The sequence below is a fragment of the Halictus rubicundus genome, chromosome 12 (genome assembly GCF_050948215.1).
Source record: "Halictus rubicundus isolate RS-2024b chromosome 12, iyHalRubi1_principal, whole genome shotgun sequence".
Taxonomy (NCBI): Eukaryota; Metazoa; Arthropoda; class Insecta; order Hymenoptera; family Halictidae; genus Halictus; species Halictus rubicundus.
Genome location: NC_135160.1, coordinates 2,378,584 through 2,405,440, shown reverse-complemented (window position 1 = coordinate 2,405,440; position 26,857 = coordinate 2,378,584). Strand labels below are relative to the sequence as shown.

The window sequence follows — 26,857 nt, the reverse complement described above, 5'->3', positions numbered from 1 at the left end:
CCATCGTGATAAATGAATGATTCAAATGGAGAATGTATTCGCGAAGGGTGTATCCAGAAAGTTATCGACGAGTTGGGCTCTGTGGTGCAAGCATGCGAAACACTGTCATGGCATACCGACCAGTCAGAGAGAAAAGGGGTGAGAGAGGGAAACCGAGATAGATAGAGCGAGAGAGAGAGGAGAAAGCGAGAGAAGGATGTAGCTAGGGGGGAGTGTGTGTCTGATGCGATGTGCTCGCAGTTCGACCGTCGGCTTGCAGGCACGTGATCATGGGTTTCTCGTTTTAGACTCGACATTGAATATTCTCTCGTAGTCCTACCGCTGGCTACCGCCGAGTTCGGGTCGGGCTGTAACGTCGGGCAGATCATCCGCCCGTTTCGATCGTCGCTACGATGAGACTCCTCTCTCTCGAGGTAATCGCTGCTGCTTCCTCTCTATCAGACGATGCACCCTCGCGTCGTCTCGGATCGAGGCTCGACGCCTTCGAAATTCAACGAATGTCAGCGTTATTTCGTTGTCAACGACTCGTGACGAGACGAGACGCTCGATTCATCGATAACGATGAACCTTATGGCGCTTTCGTTTTTTGGCGATGCTCCCTGACGGTCCGCGAAAAGTGCTGACGCTGACGCTGACACTACCTCGAAACGTCGAAGAGTTCGTTCACGATGTCCTCGCGATTCTGTATCGGTTAGATACCGATGGGCAACGAACGATACGTCGCGTCCTTTCCGAATGATCGTTCAGCTATCGTGAAATACAATTCGGTGGAAATTTCGAGGCGTCGTTTGTCGTGTTCGAATCGAGCGAGGTCCATTCTCTTGCGATCGTACGATGCAAAAGTTTCGAATAGTCAGATTCAAGGAACGGTAAGTACCCAAACGACGATGTTCCTGATCGTGTAACGTTCATCGTCGAGCAAAGTGTTTTACGCGATAAACGTTGTCCGTGACAGATCTCATGGAGTAATTTCCATAGAGAACCTCCAAGGGGAAAAAACATTGTGTTGGTGAACCTTCGGCTAGTCGCGGAAACGAATTGAACTGCATTGCGACGGTAGTAGCGTTGTCGGTGCTGTTGCCCGAATAATACACCGATTCTTCTGGTCTATTCTTGGAAAACTCTGAATTTCAATTTTTGTTTTGGTTTTCTCTGTTTCTTTACCGTGGAATACGCCTCGAGAGGAACATTCGAACGTGGTATCAATGTTTCGTATAGGCAGCGTAGGTAGCGGTGTCAATATTTTTCGATTATTCGAAAATCGATTTCCATAAATATGCATGTTACAAAAGGCGAGCGAGCGACATCAGCATATGCGTCAGAGGATAATCTATAAATGATAAATGTCATACACGAGATAGAATAGAATTGGAAAAACGTCGAGTATAGAATACGAAGTGTCCCCGTCTGAATGCACAAACCTGTTCGGGTCCGATTATAGTCTCGGCTATACTACTGGCAACGTCGTGGACCGTGTACAGTGTGTAGGAGTACGTACATATAGTGGCATAGTATACGAACAGAATTGCCACTTACGGACAGGGACGCGAGCAATCGGCAAACCGATTGATCGGTAGCTGGTACGAGGAAATGAAAAATTGTGAAATTGTTAATGACGGTAAACTGTGATGCGGTCAGAGTATAAAGTATAAAGTCGAGTAACGATCCGATCAACGATTCCAGATTCGAAAATAATTCAACCGGCGGAGGGGAAGACTATCAAAGAGGATCAATGGCGGTCGATATTTTGGACAAAGATCACTTCGCGGTGAGCGCGATCGTCACCATCGGCATGCAAATTATTTTCTTCACGATCGCGGCAACCTTCCAGCTGGACAAACTGACGGATTTCGCCGGTGGCACGAACTTTATCATCCTCGCCCTTCTCACGTTCTTTCTCGGCCAAGTGGGCAAGGTACTCTAATTATAAGGCTCGTTCGCACGATGCACGATGCACGATGCACGATGCACGGTGCACACGAGAGCCGCATAAATTACGGACTTACTATTACTACACGTACTATGCACATGTACGTATATGTGTTTACTCTGTAGGAACGACAGAACGATAGAAATCGCGCCACGGTTCTATCGCGATCGCGTTTATTTTCGTAACGCTATTCTCATACTCGCGATACTCGTATCCACGAAAAGGGCAGAGAAAATTAGGTGAGATCGGCTTAATTTAACACTACATCTACCACGGTGAAAATGACCGGTTTTCTATGTCACAATTATCGAAATTATAATAACGTTTTCATAGAAAATGACTGAATTGCCGGGCCCGGTCTTAGTAGATTCGCGATAAGGTAGAGTGACTACATTACCGTCAAAAAATGGTTTTACGTGCCTCCAGTTTTCGTCCTTATACGAGAATATTTTTCGCTGGGAAAGGGCTCATTCGAAAGAGAAAGGTTCAATCTAACGCGCGCTGGTCAGGAGCTTCCGAGATTATGCAGATATTTGGTAATATAAGCGTTAGAAGTAGGCCAAAATGAACGAGTTTTCTGGATGAAATCGAGAGCAGCGCGCACTAGAAAGTATCTTCAGCTTCAAATTGAGCTGTATTTTGTCTTGATTATCTGCGAAACAAAGCCAAAAACTTGAATTACGTTTCTGGCGTCAGAATTCATAATATCGATAATACAGAGCAAAAAATATGACGAGTCTAGTCACAGACTTAAGACCCGTCGGATCAAGACCAAGACGGATCTTAAGTCTGTGTCTGAAGGCTGTGAATGGAAATTATTAATTAAAAAGTCACGTGACTATCTCGGGCGCTTAAGCACATATTATAATGAAAAGCTCCCTTCTATGCTTGGTAGGTTTAGTGTTAACATTTTTGTTCATCGATATGAAAAATTCCGTAAAATGTGTTTTACCGCAAATATCTTGATACGAGTTTCCTTTTTCTATAGACTTACGACAGCCGGCAACTCATGGTAACCATATTCGTCTGCTTGTGGGGTCTTCGTCTGTCCTGTTATCTACTTTATCGAATCATCAAGATCGGCCGCGACAAAAGATTCGAAGATCGTCGCAGCAACGTGATTCGTTTCGCGGTATTTTGGACGTTCCAGGTGATTCGATGCACATTCAAATGCATGCGACTACTTGATCCTCGATCAAATTGCAACGCGTGTCGATTGGATAAGATCGAAAGACAAGAATATTTTGCAAGATTATACATATAGGGTGTGCCAGAAAGAGTGTCGGAAAAAGAAAGGGGTGGTTCGTAGGGTGATTCCGAATCGCTTTGTTATCGAGTTATTAACAACAGACTAGGACCCTAGGAAGCGCAGCGGGACCCGTCGCCGAGGAGGAATTCGTCCGCTAAAACGTGCTCTGATTGATGCATGTTTTTCGTTAATAAATCGGCAAATGGGAAAAATCGTTTAAAATGCGCGTAAAATTACTTCAGGAATCACCCGTTCCTTTTTCCGACACTCTGCCCGGGACATCCGGTTAATTAATAGTACACGTAAATGAAAATGGAAATGAATTGCTCGTTCTCAGGCAGTATGGGTGTACATCGTGAGCCTACCGGTGATCATCATCAATTCACCGCGGCACAAAATCCCCCTGGCCCCGAAAACAATGACGTCTTTGGACAGCGCGGGCACGGGTTTGTTCGTGACCGGTCTGTTGGTGGAAACTTACGCGGATTTGCAGAAGTTCTCCTTCAAGCAGGATCCGATCAACAATGGCAAATGGTGCAACGACGGTACTCGAACACGGTTCACAGAATAATACGCGAACAAGTGCCATACGATGCAATTGGTACGCAAAATCTCCCTGGAGGGTTGTACAAGAATTTTCTGCTGTTTGCCGTAGGTCTATGGCGGATGTCTAGGCATCCGAATTATTTTGGCGAGATAGTGGTGTGGTGGGGCATCTTCGTGATATCGTTGAACGTGATCGAAGGCGCGGAATGGGTAGCCATAGCTTCGCCGATCTTCACCACGTTCATTATTCTATTCCTGTCGGGAATGCCACTGCTGGAAAGGGCTTCGGACGAAAGATATCGCGAGTAAGCGGTAACAATTCGTACGCTGCGTGCCCTCTGCCGTATGCCTAATCGAACTGATTATTTTCCAGCAACGCCGAGTATCGCTACTACAAGCAGTCGACGTCACCGCTGATACCGATACCGCCATCGTTCTACGTCGAGGTGCCGCATTTCCTGAAATTCCTTTTCTGCTGCGAATTCCCGCTGTACGATTCATTGGACGTGAAACCACGCGCGGCCGTGACCGAATCCACGTCGATTAGCCTCGCAGCGTCCACGTAGCTATAGCCACACGCCGGACATCGAAACTCCGAGTCCGGCGTGCATTCCAGTACCACGGCTACAGCCAGCACAGCGTTCTGACCGTGTCCCTATCCCCGGTTCCTGTTCCTACTCCTGTTCCTGTGCCTCTTCCTGTTCCAGTCTTCCTCGCTTTATTCTATGTCGAATATCTCAAATGTCGAATCGTTCTGTCAAATTCAATCTCTCGTTCTTGTTCTCCTTCTCTTTATCGTTATCGTTATCGTTAACGTTACCGTTACCGTTACCGTTACCGTTACCGTTATCGTTATCGTTCGCTTAAATCCCTCGGTGTTAAGACTCGAATTTCCGCCGTTTCGCGCGGCAGTAGAAGTCTGTTCGCCGCACGAAAAGCACTACGTTGATTCGAATTGAGAACGGTACAAAGAATCGCGTGAAATTCGAGACGGGAAAAACTGAAGAACACGTCGAGTTCATTTGTTTACGTACGATAAACGAAAACAATGTTTCCGTAGAGCGTCTTGAGAAGCAGCACTGACGATCGAGTTCGAATCGAACGTTCAAGAATCCTATTCAATATACGACATACGGCATACAACATACAACATACAACATACAACGTACAACATACAACATACAACGTACAACATACAACATACAACATAAAATGTACAATATACAAGCGTAGGAAATGGAAGAAATTGTCTACGGAAAGTTGAATCGTAATTACACTACCTCGGGTATGATGCTCTCGAACTGGAGGCGAGTTCATCGTAATGTCTAGACACTCTAGACGAATAGTTGATACAAATTGCCGAAGCAAATATGCGATATTTTTAGAAACTACTGAAACTCTATAGTTTGCGCTACAGATTTAAGGAGAAAATTCTATATTTTTTGTTCGATTGTTAAATGATATTTTTATGGGTAGGATATATAATGTTCGGTTCGAATGAAAGTAAAGCGATTTAGAGAGCATTCGGCGATTCGTAAGTTCGGTAATTGGAAATATTTTGTGACCGGTAGGGACCATGTAACGTAGAGACACAGATACAGTCCTATAGATACTTTTACTCTATAGTTGCTGCGATAGTTTTGCATACGTGTACCTACGGATACCGGCTTTCGATCTGATTTATAAGACTCGCCAGCGAATCGGTAAATTAGGAAAACTCTGTGTAAACGCGTTATACTTTGGCTGCGTTGCTTAGAACTCGAATCTAACATTTACTCGAACGAAATTAAACGTTACTTCGAAATAAAACGAAGACAACTTAGAGGAAACTATTCTATTCTATGTAGACGTTATGCGCGTATAACGTAAATCGCTGTAAAATATTAATACGATCGGAGCTGCATTAGAATTCGATATTTTTCAAGATACACGAGCAATGCGATGGCCTGTCGAAACTGAAAACGATCGGATACTCGCATGTCTCTTGGTTTCTACATGTACGTGCACATGTACGTGTACGTGTACATAGATTCGGCGAAAACTGTACACACTTTGCCCGTTTCTATCGAGTCCGCTCTCTCGTACCAAAGTACCAAACCAAATAGGCATTAAATTATAGCAATATCAAACATATCCCAGTTCAAAGTAGATCGTCCTAAAGCAAATTTCAGTACTAATCGATAAGCGAAGAGTATTATTATCGGCTGTATTCTTTCAAGTTAAACGCAACAAGAGTTCTTAATTTTTTATGAGCAGCATATCTCGATGTATTCGGCAGACAGAGAGTTCAACGTTTTCGGAAGAGTACAGCCATAGAAAAAGAAATACGCCAAATTAGAGAAGTAAAATGTTATGTATCGCAAACGATTCCCGCGAGTCGTTTCGAACGTTCGTTGTTATGTAAATCTCCAGATTTTAGATAATAAATGATTATGATCCAGCTGCTACGTCTATCTCTGTATATCCCTGCGATACCTACCTCCGAAGACGAACGATCGAGCCGCAACGATGGTCGTCGCACCTTCTAGGTCGTAACCATAAACAACGTTTCCGAATTTACGAAGACGTTCTCCGTTGGTTGGGAAAATTTCAAAGAAACGGCGATTCGTCCCATATTTGAGGAAAATGTACTTACGGCACTGATGAAATCGGATTCAGCCAATAACGATCTCATCAGTTTCGCAAAGATCACATTATATTATATTTATAAACACATTTTATTTGTTCGTATGTATATCGTTAATAAATGGTGATATAATAATAATGACAATGAAATGTATAGCGCCGAGCATAAAACGAGCAGTCATATTATTATTATTATTATTATTATTATTATTATTAATATTATCAATATTATTAATAATATTCTTCTTATAATAATCTTACTGTACCGGATGTGCCTACCTACTGTGCCTGCAAAGTTTATGGTCTTGTCCAACTGTTTTTCTTTCTCTCGTCACTAATTTAATATTACTTATTCGTTACATCGTAATAATTCATAATAATAATGTAACCACGGGATATTAAACGTATGCGTTGTCCTAAGTATAAACAGCTCCACACACTAATTGTTACTTTTTCCATACTTTTTTTTTCACCGTTTCTTTACGTAATAATCGTAATATCGTCGTTAATAATAGTAAGCTACTTAAATATAATATATAATCCTCGTGTCTTCGTGGAATATTTGGCGGCCGCTACGGTGTCGCGGCCTTTCGTACAAAAAACTTCAATTCCCGTTCGATAACATTATACATCAAAATGTCTGTTTTTTTTTTCGTTTTCATATCGTCTTTTTTTCTTATTTTCCTTTTTTTTTCCTTTCTTTCTTTTGTTCGATGCGTGAAAGACACTTTGTATAATTACGCAATGTAAAATTTCTCACACGTCCGAGGAAAAAGTCGTCTAATAATATTGAACTAACCACAGGGCAGCACAGCGTTCGTCGTTTATTATTCTTTTTTTTTTCCTTTTTCACGTTAGTTTTTCTTTTTCTTTTTGTCGTTCGCGTTCGTATTCGTTCGAACGTTCCACCGAAACCCGAAAAAGGGAACCCAGACGGAAGAGATCGAAGTATGCCCGTGCTTCTCTTCTCGTTTCTTTGTTTTCTCTTGTTGTCGTCGTCTCGTGTCCAGGGGGAAAGAAAAAGAAGAAACAAACACGGCCAAGTCAGCCCCGCGGTCCCTGATGGAAAGGAGGCACAGGGCTTAGCTCTTATGGGGGTTCGCGAACGTTCGCAAAAATTTGCGCGAAGGCCCGTGACGCGCCAGCGTCGCCCTCGCCCGCGGCAACGCTCTCTTACTCGGATTGCATCCGCGTATACGTAATAGAAAATATCTATAATAATATACAAATAATCGTAATATATAATATTTGCCGTCGATCCGTAATCGCAAATGAGTCTTCGCTCGTCGGGACGTTGTCAAGAAATCGTAAAAACAGTCAACCCGAAGGGCGCGGTACGCGTGGGAATGAATTAATCGACGCGGGTAGCCGAGTACAAATACGTACACGTGTATATGTATATATAATATACGGGGTAGCCCGTACGAGAAAGACGAAAATCATAAAACAATATAAAAGTGAAGGTAAAGGCAAAGTTTAAAAAAGAAAAAAGAAAAAAGAAAAAACAGAAAACCGGTGAGCGTCCTTTTGCTTCGCGTTACGTTTCCCTCGTTTCGACTCGAGAACCCCCGAAAGAAAGAACATTACGATCGAGCACCAACGAATCAGAAAGGAATGCGTCGAGTCTGCGTGTACGCGAGCTGTCGGGATTCGTATCGAGTCGCATCGATTCGTACCGAGTCGTAGCGCGTTTCCGGTCCGGTCGATGACGTATTCCATCGGACACGACCGATACGAAACACCGGAACACGCTCTAACGGAAAAAGCACGACTAAACGAAGATCATCATAATGTGATATACGGTACGTTGCTTGGAACGCTAGGTACGTACGTAACTCGTGTGTTGCACAGTGAGAGCCAATGATAGAAGCGACCGCAAGACACGCTTTTCTCCCTGAGACGTCAGAGATCAGTGGGGGGCTTTCGGTTGTTCGTTATACGATACAATCGCGATTATAAACGATCTCGTTTCTCGCGCTCTCTCTCTCTCTCTCTCTCTCTCTCTCTCTCTCTCTCTCTCTCTCTCTCTCTCTATCTCCCATTCTCTTTCTCTCCTTTCTTTTCTTTGCTCTCTTATCCGATTCTCTATTCTTTTCTTTTCTCTTTTTAAACTGCTACTCGCGCGCATCTTGCAGCGTACAGATCCGCGTTTGGCCACTGTTCGTAAACATCTCACACCTGCGCCAGGCTATTGCATTTGATATATTGCAAACCTACGATTCTAATGACTTATGAGATAGCCCCGTTCCGTCTCCATTTTTCTTCTTCGAAATCGTTCGATGTCGCGGGGATGGGGGGGGGGGGTTTGTAGAGTTTTTTGGGGGAGGAGGAGGAGGAAAAAGGGTCCTGGGTCTCGTAAATACACGATTGTTCGGTATTCGGGTGTGCTTGGGTGTCGATGAGAAATGGCGTAACGCGTTGAACGCATATAAACGAAGTATTTAGCATTACGTGTCTACTAATATCTATACGTATAAGTAGAGAGCTCTCGACTTGAATTGCCCTCCTCTTTCTTCGTACTCGGATCTATCCGTTTCGCGCATTCTCTCGTCTCTTCCCCTTAATCTCTTGCATGCTGTCTTCCACATTCTTCTTCCTTCGTTCTCTCCCCCCTCTCTCTCACACATACACACACATTTTCTCTTTGATACACGCTCTCGCCCTCTCTCTCTTTCTGTCTCCTTCTTTCTCTTTTTCTCGCTCACTCTCTCACTCTCTCCAGCGTGCGAACACACACGCAGCTGAAACATGCAAAATCGCTTATTGTTGGTCATTCGTGCGCAGAGACATACGGTCGGACAGACAAACAGACATACAGATACACACATACACAGATACGCAAACATTCTCGCTCAGCCTCTCTCCGTGTTACTCTGTTGTCCCCCCCTGTCACATATTCGGATCGCACCCTCCATTTTCCACGGTAAAATCTTGCTGTTTCGAACACGACGTATTTTTGCTTGGCGTCGGCGGCTCGAGAACAGCTTATTTCCCTTCCTTCTCCTTTTCTTTGTTCTCGTCGAGCTCCTTGTCCTTCTCTTTCTCCATCTCCTTCTCCTCTTTGTCGGCTTTCTCCTTGTCGCACTCCTTCTCCTCCTTGGACTCCTTGGACTCCTTGGACTCCTTGGACTCTTTCGGCTCCTCCTTGCCCTCCTTCTCCTCTTGCTTCTCCGGCTTGGGGAGGTGCGTGTTCATGTCCAGGGTTGAGCAGATCTCGTCCCAATCCGGGAAGCATCGTTCCTTCATGCGCGAACAGTGTCCAACCAGGTTCGGGCAGTTCTCTTGCATGTAGTCTCGCAGGCTGTACGACGTATCCTTGTCGATATAGAGGATCTGGGCGAGATTCGCGAACGCCACCACGTCCAACTGCGAACATTCGAATCGGTGATCGGTCTGGCGTTCGGTTTACCGTAAACCGTAAAGCTTAACCTCTTAAGCACTGTGCGCCACTATAGCGACTTCCGTGGAAAGCATCAGTTTCAACGGTAACGCCACTATAGCGACTTTTATGCCGCCGTGTTTAAGAGGTTGAACCGTAAACCAGTCGGCTAGAAGAGATAGCTACCGTGGTTGGGTCATCTCCGAAGAAGAAGGGTTTGTCGGCCAGCATGTCCGAGAGAACCTTGAGGTCGGCGCATCCGAGCTGCGACACTTCTTCGGGAGTATGCAAGCCCATGCCCTGAGCCTTCACCTTTTTCGCACTCTGTAACAAATCCCACTATACTTCACTACGGATGATCACGACGCCGCGTCGTCTACAATCGACTATTCGTTTCGCGAAAGAATGAACGAAAATTCGATGGAAGAACATTCTCGAGAGAAAAAAAAGGAAACGCGATGGTGATGTTTACCCTGCGGCCGAACGTTATCTTGAAGAAGAAGTTCAGGATGCCGTTGGGGATGCGGGTGCCGAGAACGTGCTGAAGGTTCACCTTGTAGCCCTTCAACACCTGATCGACATTCTTGGTACGCCAGTACATCACCACCCAGACCAAGTGATTCTCGATCATCGATATCATCGCGTGAGACACGCTTCTCTGCTCGGCCGTGAGTCCGACATCCAGATCCTTGCCGAACTTTTGACTCAAGTCGCGCAGGATGATGGTGCTGTCGGCGATTTCTTCACCGTTTAGCTCGACGAACGGCAGTCCACCCTTCTTCGAACGGAATTTGACCTTGTGGTCCACGTTCTGTAACATTAACATAAACGATTAGAAGGAACGCGCATCGATCGCGCGATTTTTCATTATCACATTGTTGTCGGGACACGGATAAGTCCGTGTACCTATGTACAGTGACTCCCACTAATATTCGCACGCTCTTAAAAATTGCATAACTTTGTCAATATTGGACTGTACTACTTGATTTTTTTTTTGAGAAGTTAGAACAATTGGTTCGCTACATAACAAGAAAAAAATGTTTGATTAAAATTACAATTGGTCGAAATTACAGAGAAAGTACTAACAGTTGTGTTTTGCAACTTTTTTATGCGGGCTTATATCAAAAATTTTAAAAGTACGTTTTGTACATCTGTATCAATTATACATATTCTGAATACTTATGTGATTTTGATGAAATTCTTAGAATATGTATAATTCATACAGATTTACAAATCTTACTTTTTAAATTTTCAATGTAAGTCTACATAAAAAAGATGCAAAATACATCTTTTAGTATTTTCTTTGCAATTTCGACCAATTGCAATTTTTGTAAAAAATTTGTTTCACTTTATGTAGCAAACCAATTGTGCTAACTTCTTAAAAAAATCCAAGTCGTATGGTCCAATATTAACGATATTATTAGTGGGAGTCACTGTATACGTACATATAGGAGCGCTTAACACATGTTTCACTAAGTTTCTAATATTTTTAATTTACAATTATTAAGATTCTAAAGATACATCCATGAGGAATTATTAAACAAATATATTTCATCGGGTATATGTTATTAGAAAAAATGGCTAAAAATTTAGGCAGTTCTTGTTATTTTCATAAGGTGTTATATATGAGTATACAGTAAGGAGCAAAACTGAGTCCACACATAACTCGTAAACGAATTAACCAATATTGGTGAAATTTTCAGCATGGATATAATGTATTCGAGCGAATCAAACACATTCTTTAAATTTTTAATACAGGCTCAGATAAAAAAAGCTGAAAAAACCAACTTTTACTATTTCTTCTGCGATTCCGACCAATTCAAATTTTTTTCAAAAATTTTTTACACCTCGTCTAATAAACTAATCCTTCTAACTTCTCAATAACATTCAAGTCATTTCATCTAATTTTAAAAAAGTTATGTTGCTTCGAATAGTGTGGACTCAGTTTTGCTCCTTACTGTATATTAGTAACTGTAGAGTTACGTGTCGATAAGGTAGGAATTACCGTAACACTTGTATAACGACATCTCTACAATTACATTTATAATACTGAAATGCGTCTAGACTACTCGCGTACATTGTCCTAGTCAGACGACCTTCAAACCATAAACACGTTCCTGAGTAATACTGCTGCGTAATATATTAATATCCACTTCTGTACCTAATAATAACTATAACATAAAGCAATGTAAAATAGTCGCTTTTAGTGCTCCGTAAGCCTTAGCGTTAAAAGAGCGCGTTCGCGTGGGAAGCCCGGGAGCATCGGACTCGTAGAAAAAAAAACCCGGAATATGTAAAGGAACACCGGACAAGGGGCTTCGACGATGTGACGTGGTCCCGGTAACGCTTCGATTCTTTCCGCTTCGCGAGCTGGTCTCCGCAGGCTCGAAATCACGTTTCGAGCTTTTAACACTAGAACTAGTAAGCACTAAATGCAACCTGTATACATTACCTTATAATAACAACAAAAAATTGCTTTTCTACAGATTTCTGTATCAGTTCTGTTTCAGTATCTACTTCGACAGAGAAGTTTAATAAAAAATTTTCTCACGGAATCTATAATTTCAATGTCTCTAAAGGAAAAAATTGCGAGCCATTTTGTCTCGTCCGGTAGATCCAGCGTTAACACTAGAACTACCGATCCAGTCACGATGACTGGTTCCTAATTTTTTCTTTCACAATTATAAAAATGTTTTCATCAGAAAGGGCCTAACAGGATAAGAATGGTCCAGCGGCCCCGGCAACGATTTTTATCGGTATTGTGTGGAAAACAATGGTTTTAGGTTGAAAGATAATCCCCCAAAATTTTAAGTCTGCACTATACATTATACTATCTGAATGGCGTAATTTCATTTGTTTTTCAATATTTAACTATGTTCCACCAATCTCAGGATCTTGAAACTTTTGTATATATTAAATAGGTAACAGAACATTGTTCTTGAATTTTTTGGAAATGGTTACTCTAAGGGTTGCTTGCAACCCCCACCCCTAAAAAATTAAATAATTGTTTTCTACCCTTAATAATTTTATCACAATTCTGAAAAAAATATATGATATGAAGGAGGTAAGTTCAAATATTTTCGTTTTTGTTCCATCTGAATATATTAATTAACAACCGAAAAAAAATGATACAGTTAAGGGTATTTACCCTCATATTATCCTTAAATGAAGGGTTAGCGACTTAAAATTTTGGGGGATTATCTTTCAACCTAAAACCATTGTTTTCCACACAATACCGATAAAAATCGTTGCCGGGGCCGCTGGACCATTCTTATCCTGCTAGGCCCTTTTTGAATGAACTTCTTTATTGGAGCACACGTTGGAATAAAAATGGTATGAGGTTTGAATAGAAGTAGTCTTGTCATTATTACAAAGCAATATACATCAGTCGTATTTATTACTCGGTAGATCTGGCGTTAATTTTCCCCGATTCCGATTCACGTTGCGCGAGTACTTACGCACCTGCGTGCTCCATTTTATACGCCTCGGCGGCGCACACCGAGCATATCGTGAGTCAATAAAGATATCTGGTGTCCGTTACAGGTGGATCGAATTGCGTCGGCATCGGTAACCTATAGATACGACTGCGAGGATTTCACGCGTAAAACTCCAGCTCACCGGTTCGACGAAGCACGATCAATGGGAGGATGCGATCGCGAAAAACGTGTCCGACGGTGACCGCAGACGCGGAGGAGGACGAGGACGAGGGTGAGAGGGACTGTCTCGATCGTAATCACCGGTCGTACATTGGTCGAGACTTTGAACTCGTTTCCTCGACGCAGACACGGCGTACGGAATACGGAACGCGGATGTGGCATTCCACTTTCTTCAGGATACGCAATAGTTTACAATAGCGATTTTAGAACAGTGTCAATGAGAACTGCCTAGATTTCACCGAAGCATATAATAATAAGGAACTTTCTCGGTGCTCGGTTGCCATCCGTTGAAACGCGATTCGCTACCGATCTGCTCAGAGGAACAGGATTTTCTACCGCTCAACAACTCCAAAATGTCAAATAGATGCGGCTGCGGATACGGATACGGAATTGGGACGACGAAATTCGAAAGCATCCAGTGAAAAGTCTACGCGAACCTGGTTTAACATTAAACATACCACCGCCGGTCAAAATGGCCGGTTCCACATTTTTGATTTTACGATTACTGAAATTATAAAAATGTTTTCGTGGGTAATGATTAACACTTTGAACGTCCAACTAGAAACCCCAAAAATTCCATAAAATCAGAGTAAGTTATTTAATTAAATAAAAATTGCAAAAAATTATATGTATGCTACTGAGTAATCCTCCAACTTTCTTGCACGTTACAGATCCTAATCTAGTGTAGTACAATGAATATATCAACGTAAAAATTCATTTTAAAACCTGCACAAATAATTCCTAATAATTAATTAGTAGAGTCACTTTTATAAGACAACATGTATCAGTTACTTTTAACCTCTTAAGCGATCTAAGCCACCATAGTGGCTTCCGTGGAAAGCATTAATTTGAACGTTAACGCCACTATAGCGGCTTTTGTGCCATCCGCGGCCAGGCGCGCCGCACAGTGGGCAATTTGGACAAAGTTGGATTCAAAATCAAGGAACTTTCGATAGAAATGAGGTAGAGCGATGAAATTTTTTTTAAATGAAAGCTGCAACTTTGTAGAATATAGGAAAAATAGAGAGATTATTACCATCCAATCATTTCAACGAAAAAATGACTTCATTAGTTTTTGTCACAAAAATCTATTTTTTGCAAGATCCTGAGGTCGTAGACAAATTTTGAGACCAGATTTGAAATCAGCGTGAAAAAATCTATGGGAAATGATGTATAGCATGTTAGAAAAAATTTTTTTCCGGGCATGGTATTGAAAAAACTAACATTTTCTTGAATTTGTGCGCGTTTAATGAATTTTCTCGAGGTTAAAAAACGTTCGGACCATAATCTCTCTATTTTTCCCATATTCTACTAAGTTTCAGCTTTCATATAAAAAAAATTTCATCGCTCTACCTCATTCCTATCGAAAGTTCCTTGATTTTGAATCCGATTTCGTCCAAATTGCCCACTGTGCGCCGTCCCTGAGAGACAGATTTGCGGACGAACGCGTCGTGCTTTAGAGGTTAAGGCTCGGTAGGTGTTAATTTTTCTATATCTGGTGTAGGTACGCATACGACGCGTCTCAACTATTTGTTGACTCGTACGGATTTATCCTACAAATTTTGTCGTTTCTTTGAAAAAATTGATGGGAATCCGAGACGATCGTGCATAGGAGCATTCCCTGTACAGATCGAGCGCGATGAGTGGAATCGACGAGTGAAACAACAGCGTGTCCGCCTCGCCTCGTCTCGCGTCGCGTCGCCTATAGAAATACCTGAATTAACTACACGAAGAGACCGGGGCATAGCACTCGGTCCCACGAAAAGGGGAACAATGTCGCGATGTACGTGGGAAATGGTTCATCGGAAGGAACTCATCGACGACGCGATACGCGGCTTCAAATCTAGCCTCCTGTGAATCCAAAGGAATTTCTTTTCGCATTTTCCTGTTTTTCTGAAAATTCGCGGGTCATCGTTGCAGAGTTATAAAGATCGAAGATGGTCGACCCACTGTAGCCTTGCGAGCAGTGACCAGTCGTCCGAGAGCGGAAGATAGAAATAGCGACGACACCTCAGTCAAAAGTCGAAAGTCGAATCGCGCTGCGATAACGGACGATCCACGACCGAAGGAAAGCGAACGGCATGGAGGAAAAAATGAAGAGAAAAAAGAAGACGGAAGCTGACTTGTCGAAGCCGTACTCGTGCTAGCCTGACCGGTGCGCGAAAATTCGATACGACGCGACGCGACGCACGTTCGACAACTCGTTTCAACGTTTCTTGACGAGCTTCGAACTTTCCGTTCTCCTCGCGTGTTGGAAAACGAGCCGGGGATCGAGTCCATCGCACGTCCAAGAGGGTAAACGATCGATCTTTACCGATGAAGAGCAGCGAGATGGGTTTCGAGCATAGAGCGCGCTCACGGTGCTTCTGAACGGAAAGGAAAGAAAAGGAAAAGAAGAGAAAGGAGAGAAAAAGAAAGAGTTGTTGATCTTTTAATTTCAGGACGCGTTGCAAACATGCAACAAATGGGTTAAACATTCTCCGGCGTGAAATCGATAAAACGGTCGGTATTAATTAATTCTCGGGATCGCGGTCTCTCGCAGATGGCGCTGAGGGCGTTGCGTATCCCGTCTCGGTCGATCGTTAAAACCTCGGCGTCCGACCGCTTCCACCGAAAGAGCATAATAACCGAAGGGTAGTCGTCGGGGGTGGGAAGAGAGAGAGAAGGGGGTATAGAAGGGGCCACAGACCAAAGGGACCGAACAGAGAGAGAGAGAGAGAGAGTGAGAGAGCCGAGCGGGAACACCGCGGAGATGCGTGTATCAATTCGAAGAGATGAAAAGTCGAGCGGTGGCAGACGACCGCGGCGGGTTGAGAGCACAGAGTACAGAGTACGGACCGGAGAGTGGAGAGCGGAGAATGAAGAGCGAACAGTCGAGAGTAGAGTAGAGTAGAGACGAAAAATGATTGCCGAGGCAGCTGCCCTCCGCCGTTCGCGATTCCGGTCGAGTTAACCGTAACTGCGCCTGCCCGCGGGATCAGGGCATTCGAATTGATGGAAACCGATGTTCGCGAAAGATAAACACGGAGATGCTCGCTGATTCGCCCCTAACCGATTCGCTGCGCCAGTCTCGACTTCGTCTTTACAGCCGGAGACGAATCAGACGAAATGGTTCCCTTCGCTGTTGGATCGTCTCAAATGCTCTCCCTTAACACCTTACGGGCCAACTGTAGCGAACCAAACCTATACCGTACGGCCGGCTACGGAAACATAAACACGAGCTAACTCGTGCCGAACGGTCCGTAACGTTTGGAAACGAAAACACCAGCGTACAACTCGGACCCGGCCGCCCGTAAGTTATCGAGCTCGCGTTCGTTCTTGGTCCCGGTCGATACGGTAGGAAACTCATTTCCACAAAATAGAAGAGCTTCCGCCAGGAATCGAAGAAGCTCAAAGACACCAGTCGGGCCGAGATCAACGGTCGACTTTGGGGAAAGATTGGAAAGAGCGATGGATAAACGACGCGCTGCCATCGAATGCGACCGGGGAGAAGGGGAGCGAGCGAGCAAACGAGAGAGAGAGAGAGAGAGAACAGAGGGCTGAAAAAAAACAGGGAAACACATCGACGAGACGAACGAAGCGACGAGAAAGCGAGACCGAAGAAAGCACGAAGCTCGAGAGCATCGTGGCGAGAGAAAGAAAAAAAAAACGGAATTGAAAGAGAGAAAAAGAAAGAGAAAGAGGGAGGGAGAGAGAGAAAATCAGGGAGTGGTAGAACCTCGAGAAAAGAAGAAGGACGCGTGGGGTTAGAAACGGGCTGGGGCAGGGAGAGACAGAAAAAAGAGAATGTGCGAGAACAAGACAAAGTTGTGCGGCGAAGAGAAGGAGGGTAGGGGGAGGTAGAGGAGGAGGAGGACGGAGAAGGATGAACGGAGGGTGAATGGTTCGGTGGAAGGGAGAAGAAGCGAGTCGGAGGGCGATGAACTCTGGCGGTAGGCAGCTTCCGTCGCCAGGCAACGTCCTCCGCTTCCTCCGCTTCCTCCGCCACCTCCTCCCCCAACTGCCCTCCTATTCCCCCTCCTACACACCTCCACCGCCTCCTCCTGTCCCGTAGTTTCCTCGCGTCTCTCTCTCTCTCTCTCTCTCTCTCTCTCTCTCTCTCTCGCTCGTTCCTCGCTCCTCGCCCCGAGGCACCAAGCCGTTATGTCGTGGTATCGTACGTAGGCAATCCTCGTCATGAACGTAGTAGCCGTGTCATTGTCTTCGTCGGTGACGATCATGGTAGTCGTTGCCGTATTTCCACGTAGTTGTAAGCAGCAGCTCGCGCTGCGTATTGATCGCAAGGGATGCTGCCGGGGCCTGCTACTAACGCGCTCTGTTGCTGTTGCCGTTGCCGTTGCCGTTACCATTGCCATTGCCATTGTCGCTACCACCGTTGGCTCTGTTGGCTCTGCTGGCTCCGTGGCCGCGCACCAGCCAGTCTAGGCTCGACCACAGCCCTACCAAGGGAGCCCGACAGTACCTACTCTTCCTCTCCCCTTCGCCATTCTTTTCCCTCCGTTCACCCCCATCTCTTTCGTTGGCTTTCTACTTGGCTCGTTCACCGCGATCGACGCCCGAAAACTGTGATAACCGATACTGGCTGGCTGCTACCCTTCTTTTCTTTGTCCGCTTACCGGAGCAACGAACGTTTCCGTATGCGAAACGATATTGCTCGAGAACGTTTCGGAGGATCGTTTTCCGTAATCGCACCCGATGATTGTAACGGGACGACGTTCGCGCGACTATCGATCTCCAACTCTCCGCGGCAAACCGAATGGCTGCGCCAATTATCGGAGAATATTACAGCGCGATAAAAAAGCACGCCGCGCCGTCTAATTGCCACGCGCGCGAAGCGTTAGCGTTCCCTTAGCGGGAAAATAGGAATGTCCGTGTGTCGTAATCGAGGCGGGCGGAAGGGCGTGCGCGGAGTTGTTATTAGAAAACGGTCGTGGAACAGAGAGGGCCGGCATAAATACTCGCGGAACAATGTTTCCATTGTTCGCAAATCGAGGAAAGCGCGCTTTAACACCTACACGCCGCGTTTACGACGCGCGCACCAGCGCACGGGCTGGAGTTGGTGCGCGTTCGCGCGGAAATATGTCATCGCGCGTACCCACAAAAGATCGTTTTCCGCTCCGTCTTACAATTAGAACCAGTCATCAATGGTGGGGAAACCAACCGCGTTGAAAATACCGGCGCGGCGGGGTGAATGGTAGCGCGTGAAAATAGTTTCGTTGCAAGGCTACCGCGGTCGTAAACGACCGACGAGAACCAATCGGTCGAAAACGAAAACGAAAGCAAACGCGAGCCGACTGCCAAGTCCAACGAACTTACCACTTGCTATAGCGCTCTAAGAGCCGAACCGAATCCGCGAACGACCCGGAAAAGTCGCTCGACTTCGAGCCTCGATTCAGGATCGAAACAAGTATTTTCTTACGACTGTATATACATATATATAGATATACAGGGTGTTAAAAAAAACCATTCAATATTTATATGGTATATAGAAAAGACTCTGCTGAGTAAAAAAGCCTCGGGAAATATAGTTTAAAAGGTTAACCGTTTCTGAGATATAAACATTTTTGTTTTTGCCAAGATTATGGTCAACTTACTACCATAAGCATGCGATGCTTATTTCAGTGTTTATAAACCGCGTTCTGAATGTCCTCGTTCAAGTGCCGACAGTAGATTTCATCTGGAATCGGTCAGGAGGACGCGTGGAAAATCTTCTGCAAATATGAAAAGGCCAGTAGTAAATGAATCGTGATGTTCAGGAATAAAAAATGTTTATATCTCAGAAACGGTTGACCTTTCGATCTATGTTTGCTAAGGCTGTTTTATTCAGCACAGTGCGTCCTATATACCATCTAAATATCGAATGATTTTTTTTTTTTTAACAGCCTGTATACATAGCGCTGTTGCCACGCGGTAGGTTAGTATACGAATTTCGAATTCGATACAGTTTTCAGACGGCCGTGCACGCCGACGGGGTAGATAAACCGCCGCGTCGACAGGTTCAAACGTAGTGGGAGGTCGCAAACGAATTCTTCTTCCACCGGCGACTCGGATCTGTTCGAGTCGCGAGGACTCGCTGTATTTCGATCGAGCGCGTCCTACGGCGCAGGTTCGAAATTATTATTTGATGCGAAAGGGGATGAGTCACGTTCGTATGACTCAACCGAGAAATAGATATCGTCGCGACGAGACGAGACGAAACAAGCCACGCCACGCCACGCCACAGCACGCCACGCCACGGCACGCCATTCCGTGTCGCCCAATCCGGTGTCGTAACCGAAATCTTTGGAAAAGTTTTCTCTACGCGTCATAATCTCGCTTTTGTAGTAACCTTATCTCTTGCCGTACGCGTTTCACGAACGCGCTGGTCCAACGAATCGTTTTGACAATCCCTACAACCGGATCAACGACCACTCGAGGCAAATTCGTTTACGATGTACAGTCTTTTCTCGATATATGTCCACAACACGGTTTTACCCAGGGACATACAGTAAGGAGCATAACTGAAACAATAACCACAACTTTTGTGTAAATCATTATTTATTGCTAGGAATATAGAAGAATAAGAAAAAATAAAGATTATAATTATTTTTATCATAGTTAGAAGTAACTGAAGACATTTTTTTCTTATAACTAATGTCTCCTCGTTTAGCAATCACGAACAAAATAGATTGACTCGGATTTGCACCGGTCCGTAGAAGAAATGTGTACGTGAAATGTTGTAGTAGTAAGTTTATATCCAGCACTTTGGTATGTATGTTTACAAAATATTCTATATCTTAACACTCAGTTCTTCGCAGTCAGTCGAACGGAAAAGCACGCAAGCGAAGTAAGAATAAATATGAAATCAATTGCTCCAAATTGTTTAAAAAAAGTAATTTCTCTTCTGAATAACGGTTTGTCAACGCGTAAGACGGCGAAAAATTGCAGTGTTAGTCAATCGACAGAGCAGAGGGTAAGAAAAAAATACTGTAAAGGTATATTATTAAATGTTGGAGGAAGACCAAAGAAATTATCACCGCAGGATGAACGAAGGATTATACGGTTTGTCTCATCCGATGAAGCTTTAAGTGCCAATATGGCTGCAAAATTATTAAAAGAAGATACGAATATACAAATAAGTCAGTGGACAACACGAAGAACCCTCAAACGAGGTGAGATTAGATGCATTAAGAAAGAAAAGAAGCCAATGTTATCGAAACGAAATATTAAACTTCGTTTGGAATTTGCTGAAAAATATCGAAACTGGACAACTACTGACTGAGCAAAATTAACAGAATTTGTTCAGACGGCATATCTTGGTGCTGGATTCGTAAAAACGAAAGACTTAAACCACGACATGTGTAACAAACGTTAAAGCATGGAGGCGGATCTCTAATGTTCTGGGGGTGTCTAACAGCATTTGGTGTTGGATCACTGCACCGAATTAATGGCATCATGAATCAATACATGTACAAGGATATTTTACAAGATCATCTTATAGATGCTGTTGACAATATGCCTTTTGAAGAAAAAAATGTAATTTTCATGCATGACAGAGACCCTAAGCACACTGCTAAAAGTGTAAAAAATTGGCTCAGTACTAAAAAATTTTCTGTTCTGGATTGGCCTGTACAGAGCCCCGACCCCAACCCCATAGAGAATCTATGGGGTTTACTAAAAAAACGGCTTCGGGATGATATGACTCCCAACCAACTTCAATCACAGATTTGTGATAGAACTCAAGTACAGTCGGGACAAATATCTCCGGATTATTGTAAAAATTGAGTAGAAAGTATGCCAAAGCGAATTAGTGCAGTTTTACAAGCAAAAGGGCTGTGTACGAAATATTAAAAATAAATAATATATTAAATAATGCCAAGTATTGAACGTGGTGCAAAACCGAGTCAATCTATTTTTTTTTGTCATTGCTAAACGAGGAGACATCAATTATTGAAAAAAATTTCTTCAGTTACTTCCAACTATGATAAAAATAATTATAATGATTATTTCTTGTTATTCTTCTATATTCCTAGCAATAAAAAATAATTTACACAAAAGTTGTGGTTATTGGTTCAGTTATGCTCCTTACTGTATATCGGCTATAAGATACTGTTCTTTGATACACTGTCGCACATAGTGTCTTCGACAATCGAGCTTTGGGGCCCCTCGCGGTGTATATTCCACAGCAGTGGGGGTAGGACTTTTATTGGCTAGATATTTGGGGCATATATCGTGGAAAGACTGTAACGGCGGTTTACGAAGTTGCAAAATATATCGAATAGCTGAAATAGAACGTTGCGGAGAATTTGCTGTAAACCGGGTTAACGGTCGCGAGAAACGGCGTCGGAATGGCGGTCGAGATCTCAGGCACGGCTGTTTAACGCGAAAAGACCGTTCCCGTTGTTAACTGTCATATCCTACGCAAGAAAGACCGAGGAAAGGAACGGAACGGAACGGAACGATGCGATACGGAAGCACCAAATTACCGTCTTAGCCGACAATAGCTGATGATGACCTTTCTAGAAGAACGTACGATGGACACAAGGGGTAACATAAATTACGCCGATGTATCGCGAAGACTTCTACACCTTGCGACAGAGAGGAGACAATCCGGATGCACTCGGATCCGAATATCAATTGAAATTGCAAGTTATGCATCCAGATACTCGGAAATCCGGAGAGTAAGAGGCGGCTTGTTTATCTAACGGTTAAAAAAAAACGACCCTATCGCTCGATTACTTTTACCGAGAGGACAGAGAGCGAGAGATAAAGAAACCTTTATCCGGGCGCGAAAAAATCGTGAGCATCATAAATATTCGTAACAAGCGCCCCGTCGAGATATTCGGTGGCCCGAAAACGAGTGATCCTTCGAAGAACAAGAAGAGCCCTCTTCTCGATGACCCCACGGGTTTCCTAATTGACGCGGTCGTGTTCCGAGCTCCGAGCTAATTTTCCCTATATCTTCGGGCGCGTGTGGTTATTATAGCCGTTGACCGACGTCGAGCATTGCAACCTCTTCGACGCGCGACGGGGTCCGTCGATGACGGCACGGGCATGTTACGCGACGATAGGACGATGGGACGACGCCAACGTCTCTCGAAACGGCGTTCAACGAGACCGCTTAAACAGAAATTACGGGCAATGTAAGCTCGCTCGATTAACCAGCTCGGGAATCTCGAGCTTACGCTCGCGATGCGATTAGCCTAACCCGATACGAGACAGCAGAACGGAATCGTCCTACGCGATGCGCCAAGACGCGACGCGACGTCGACGTGGGACGCGCCTTGCCGCGCCGGTACTCCGCGTCGCATAACGACGAATCTGAAAAGCCTACGAGCATAAATTAGTCGAAAGGAGATTTCCATTCGCTCTCCTCCGGGTACGCTCGCCGCGTCTCTTCGCGTCAACTACGGACACGGCCGATTTCCCCGCTCGTTGCTCCCTTCTCTTCGAAATTCCGATCCGCGATCGTGCAATTGGATCGCTAAGCGACCGTCCAGCACGGCCTCGAGCAGAGCGTGCATCGGAAATTGAAATCTTTGGAACAACTTTGCAAAAACGCTGGGGAAAAGATCACTATCCAGTACTCTAGATACTCTATCCAGTTGTCCACGCGTTCTTCGTTCGGGTGTTTCCTGACGTCGACTTTCGACGCTTGTTCATCACGTAACCAGTTAGCTGTTGCGACCTCTTTGAAAAACGTGTACCTAAGTTGCGTCGCAAAATTTAACCGCTGTTTGAATTGTAGCTGTTTTGATGAGTATACTCGTCGTGACAGAAAATATTGCCATTTCTTCATGACGAGTATACTCGTCGAACACAGTTAACTGGTTAATTACGCGAGAACGTTGTTCCGAGAAGCTAGACGCTCCGCACGGCGCACAGTGGGCAATTTGGACGAAATCGGATTCAAAATCAAAGAACTTTCGATAGAAATGAGGTAGAGCAATGAAATTTTTTTTTAATGACAGCTGAAACTTTGTAGAATATGGAAAAAATAGTGAGATTATTACCATCCAATCATTTCAACGAAAAAATGACTTCACTAGTTTTTGTCACAAAAATCTATTTTTTGCAAAATCCTGAGGTCGTAGACAAATTTTGAGACCAGATTTGAAATCAGCGTGAAAAAATCTATGGGAAATGATGTATAGCATGTTAAAAAAAAATTTTCAGCACGTGGTATTGGAAAAACTAAAATTTTCTTGAATTTGTGCGCGTTTAACGAATTTTCTCGAGGTTAAAAAACGTTCGTACCACAATCTCTCTATTTTTCCCATATTCTACAAAGTTGCAGCTTTCATTTAAAAAAAATTTCATCGCTCTACCTCATTCCTATCGAAAGTTCCTTGATTTTGAATCCGATTTTGTCCAAATTGCCCACTGTGCGACGCTTGGGAAACTTGGACCGGCAATGTCCCGCGCCGAAAAGACTAGGCAGAACCAATGGGAAAACTACCCCACGAATTGGCGACCCGCGAATACTTCTTCACGCCACCCCTCCCTAAGGGTGCGTGTCCATTTGGGAGTAAAACTGTCGCGAGTTAATCTCGAGAGTTGAATTCGTCGGTGTTTTATTTTGCAACGAAACGAAGCAAGGAAGCTATCGGAGGGTGCAATTTCTTTCTGACGAATTTCACTCTCGAGATTAATTCCCGACAGTTCTCCGTAGATTCGCGATAAGGTAGAGTGGCCACGTTACCGACAAAAATAGGCGAAAAATGGTTTTACGTGCCTCAACTTTTCGCCCTTAAATAAGAATATTTTGTCGCTGGTAAAGGGTTCATTCGAAAGAGGAAGGTTCAATCTAGCGCACGCTGGTCATGAGCTGACGAGATTATGCAGATATTTGGTAATATAAGCGTTAGAAGTAGGCCATAAATTGACGATGTGCATGCCCTGGAATCCAAGCATTTTTATGCCATTGGATGAGTTTTCTGGATGAAATCGAGAATAGCGTGCGCTAGAAAATATCTCCGGCTACAAATTGAGCTGTATTTTGTCTTGATTCTCTGCGAAATAAAGCCAAAAACTTGAAGCAAGTTTCCGGCGACAGAATTCATGATATCGATAATACAGAGCAAAAGATGTGACTTAACACGTTGACCGCCATGTCACCCATATGTGGGTGACGGAATTATTTCTGCAGGTTTTTAAATGAACTTTTACGTTAATATATTCATCGTACCGATTAGGATCTGTAAAATGCAAAAAAGTTGGGGGACTCCTCAATGCGATACATTTAATTTTTTTCAATTTTTACCTCATTAAATAACTTACTTCGATTTTATGGCTTTTTGAGGTTTCTAGTATGCCAGTCAAAGTGTTAAGTCACTTAAGTCAGTAGCTGAAGACAGTAGACGGAAATTATACAGCAGTTACCGACCTGCTGGCTCTGCAGAAGTCACGCGACTACCCTTGGCTCTGGGTAGTCAAAAGTGGCCTGCTTTTCGAGGGAGGTTTCCCTCAGTGGGAATGTTCCCGTGTTGTTCGGGACGCGATTTCTGTGATCCGCGAGAAGCCGGTTCCAGGCTTGAAATCGCGCCGATTCTGTTCTGATCGCGGCTCCAGGCTCCCGGGGCGGAGAGTACGATAAAAATCCAGTTGCCGGGACCGGACGAGGCCAGGTGAGACCACGCGAGATCAGAAATCAGAAGAGACGAGGAAAGAACAAGCTGGCCCCGAACACGGAACGTGTCGGCGTGGCGGCTGCTCGTGGAGGTCGGTGGCCGGCCTACCTCAACGTATCGACACCCGATGCCGCACATGTCGGCCAGCAGTTTAACACGTGTGTACCCGTACACGGTTTACATTCTCACTTCTCGCGCCCACCGTTGCCTTCGCCTCCTATCGTCGCGAACCGTTTCCGCGTCAATGTGCAACAGCGTAAACGTTCCGAGCTAGCACAACCTGACCTCTCTCTCTCTCCCTCTCTCTCTCTCTCTAGCTCCCTTTCTCCGTTACTCACTCGCTCTCGCGACATCCTGAACACGTTCAACGCGTCGAACGCGCGACACCTTTGTCGGGAGCGAGCAAAATACGGAACGGACCAAACCGGACAATAGAGAATTACTCGAGTAAAGGAAAAACGAGCCGAGACGTGGATTACCCGATTCGCAGAGATCCCGAAACTCGAATATCTGAATTAATCGCGATTTAATTGCAGCGTAGCCGAGCAAATATTAGCGCTCGAGTAGCGCGTTTACCGACATTGCTGATCGACGCGGAATTAGAACGTCATCCTTCATACCTGGAGCTACGAAACACGCTGGTGAAATTCTCGCGACGTGTCGATCATTCGTGACCTATCTTTTACCGAGGTCGAGGTAGCCGAGAAACGGAGAATACTTGTGTCTTTGTAGATTTGGAAATGGTTACCGTGTAATCGTAGTCGGAGTCTTAATAATTTTAAATTAAAAATATTAGAACCCGTCATTTCGACGGGTCCCGTGAACCCTTGGCACTAGAATGGTAACTATAAGGCGTCACTAGAAATTGCTATATAATTATTCAAAATATTCTTTAGATTGTTAACCCCTTAACGCACAGTTTTTTTGAAAAACCGGCCAAAAAAATCAATTTTTGGTATACTGCGCTTTTGTTCCATGGAAAAAGGCTATATTTTATTCTTGAATAAATAAGTGTTATAGCTTACAATCCCATGTAAACGATAAATATCAATAAAACGATTTTCTTTTCTTTGCTTTCACATTGTTATTTTCAATTCTCGATTACATTCGAGTGTGAAAAATTATAGCAGCATAAAATACAACGCCGCTCGAATCATCTCGAGTGTGCACAATTCGGCCTGTTTAGCGCGCTCGAATTCACCCGAGCGTACAAGTTAAGGGGTTAAATTTTTTCGCATTTAACAAATTACTAAACGTTTCAGTATTGTACGAGTAAATTCCACCATTTTCGTGTGTATAACATGAAAGAAGAAAATATATAGAAGGGAAATATTCTAGGTCGGAAGAAATGTTTTGGAGTTAAAATAGTCTCGAGTGCAAAGGGTTAATTTCCCATCGTTCACGGGCGGGAATTCTAATTACGAGTTATCAGAAAACGGACAGTTTTCTGGTAGCAGCGTCCCGTACGACGGACCGTCAACCGTCGAACAATGAACCTCTTTCGTGCCGGCGATGCGCCGCGCGAAGCGTCTTGCGAAACGCCAAGATAATTCCATTGATATCCGCAGCGATACGAGACCCGTAGGAAGCGATTCGTTCGAGAGGTTGGACGCTATTACGGCATCGTCGCGTACTGGAACAAAACCTACGGGTGGGTCTCTGCTAGGAATCTCTCTCTCTCCACCTCTTTCTTGCTTTCATCTCGTTATCTACAGCGGCGGCCATATACTTACGTACAGTTAATGAAATTAAATATTATTTCCTGCACACTTACACGTTAAACAAGTATACGAAAATCGATTATATTTTTTATAACTTTACAATATATCTAATAAGATATCAAAATAGCTTCCCTTAACACTA

General features: G+C 44.1%; 3 protein-coding genes and 1 long non-coding RNA gene across 10 annotated transcripts in view; 2 read left to right on the top strand and 2 right to left on the bottom strand.

Annotated features, from left to right (window-relative positions):
- Positions 1-220: 220 nt before the first annotated feature.
- LOC143359690 (uncharacterized) lies at positions 221-7,862 on the top strand. 5 transcript variants are annotated; one of them, XM_076797818.1, is made up of 6 exons: positions 221-413; positions 1,684-1,915; positions 2,919-3,080; positions 3,517-3,724; positions 3,835-4,030; positions 4,099-7,862. In XM_076797818.1, exons 2-6 carry the CDS (start codon positions 1,733-1,735, stop codon positions 4,289-4,291), a joined length of 942 nt encoding a protein of 313 aa, XP_076653933.1. In that variant the 5' UTR covers positions 221-413; positions 1,684-1,732; the 3' UTR covers positions 4,292-7,862. The 5 variants fall into 5 exon arrangements, with proteins under 5 accessions (XP_076653933.1, XP_076653932.1, XP_076653934.1 ...); XM_076797817.1 differs by lacking the exon at positions 221-413 and adding an exon at positions 468-869; XM_076797819.1 differs by lacking the exon at positions 221-413 and adding an exon at positions 948-1,580.
- A 1,338-nt stretch (positions 7,863-9,200) lies between these two features.
- The window catches only part of Fax (failed axon connections), a 42,649-nt gene continuing 24,992 nt past the window's right edge, over positions 9,201-26,857 (bottom strand). The window contains exons 2-4 of one of the 2 annotated variants that reach the window (XM_076797815.1): positions 10,202-10,540; positions 9,916-10,068; positions 9,201-9,716 (exon numbers count right to left, since the gene is read on the bottom strand). In XM_076797815.1, coding sequence (XP_076653930.1) covers positions 9,336-9,716; positions 9,916-10,068; positions 10,202-10,540 — 873 coding nt within the window. In that variant the 3' untranslated portion in view covers positions 9,201-9,335. The remainder of the gene's footprint in view (positions 9,717-9,915; positions 10,069-10,201; positions 10,541-26,857) is intronic. The other variant, XM_076797816.1, reaches the window with a different exon arrangement.
- Evi5 (ecotropic viral integration site 5) overlaps positions 10,408-26,857 on the bottom strand; it is a 61,886-nt gene continuing 45,436 nt past the window's right edge. For both annotated transcript variants that reach the window (XR_013083152.1, XM_076797809.1), the window contains exon 11: positions 10,408-10,540. The gene's annotated coding sequence lies outside the window, so the exon portion shown is untranslated. The remainder of the gene's footprint in view (positions 10,541-26,857) is intronic.
- LOC143359693 (uncharacterized) lies at positions 11,961-13,997 on the top strand. Its single transcript, XR_013083153.1, has 2 exons — positions 11,961-12,069; positions 13,273-13,997. It is a non-coding gene; the product is annotated as an uncharacterized LOC143359693 (long non-coding RNA).

Bases quoted from the DNA above. Each gene is read 5' to 3' on its own strand.
- LOC143359690 (XM_076797817.1), top strand. From the start codon at position 835: ATGCAAAAGTTTCGAATAGTCAGATTCAAGGAACG. The intron at 3,081-3,516 runs GTGATTCGATGC...GCTCGTTCTCAG, and splicing joins CGGTATTTTGGACGTTCCAG to GCAGTATGGGTGTACATCGT. The intron at 4,031-4,098 runs GTAAGCGGTAAC...ATTATTTTCCAG, and splicing joins TCGGACGAAAGATATCGCGA to CAACGCCGAGTATCGCTACT.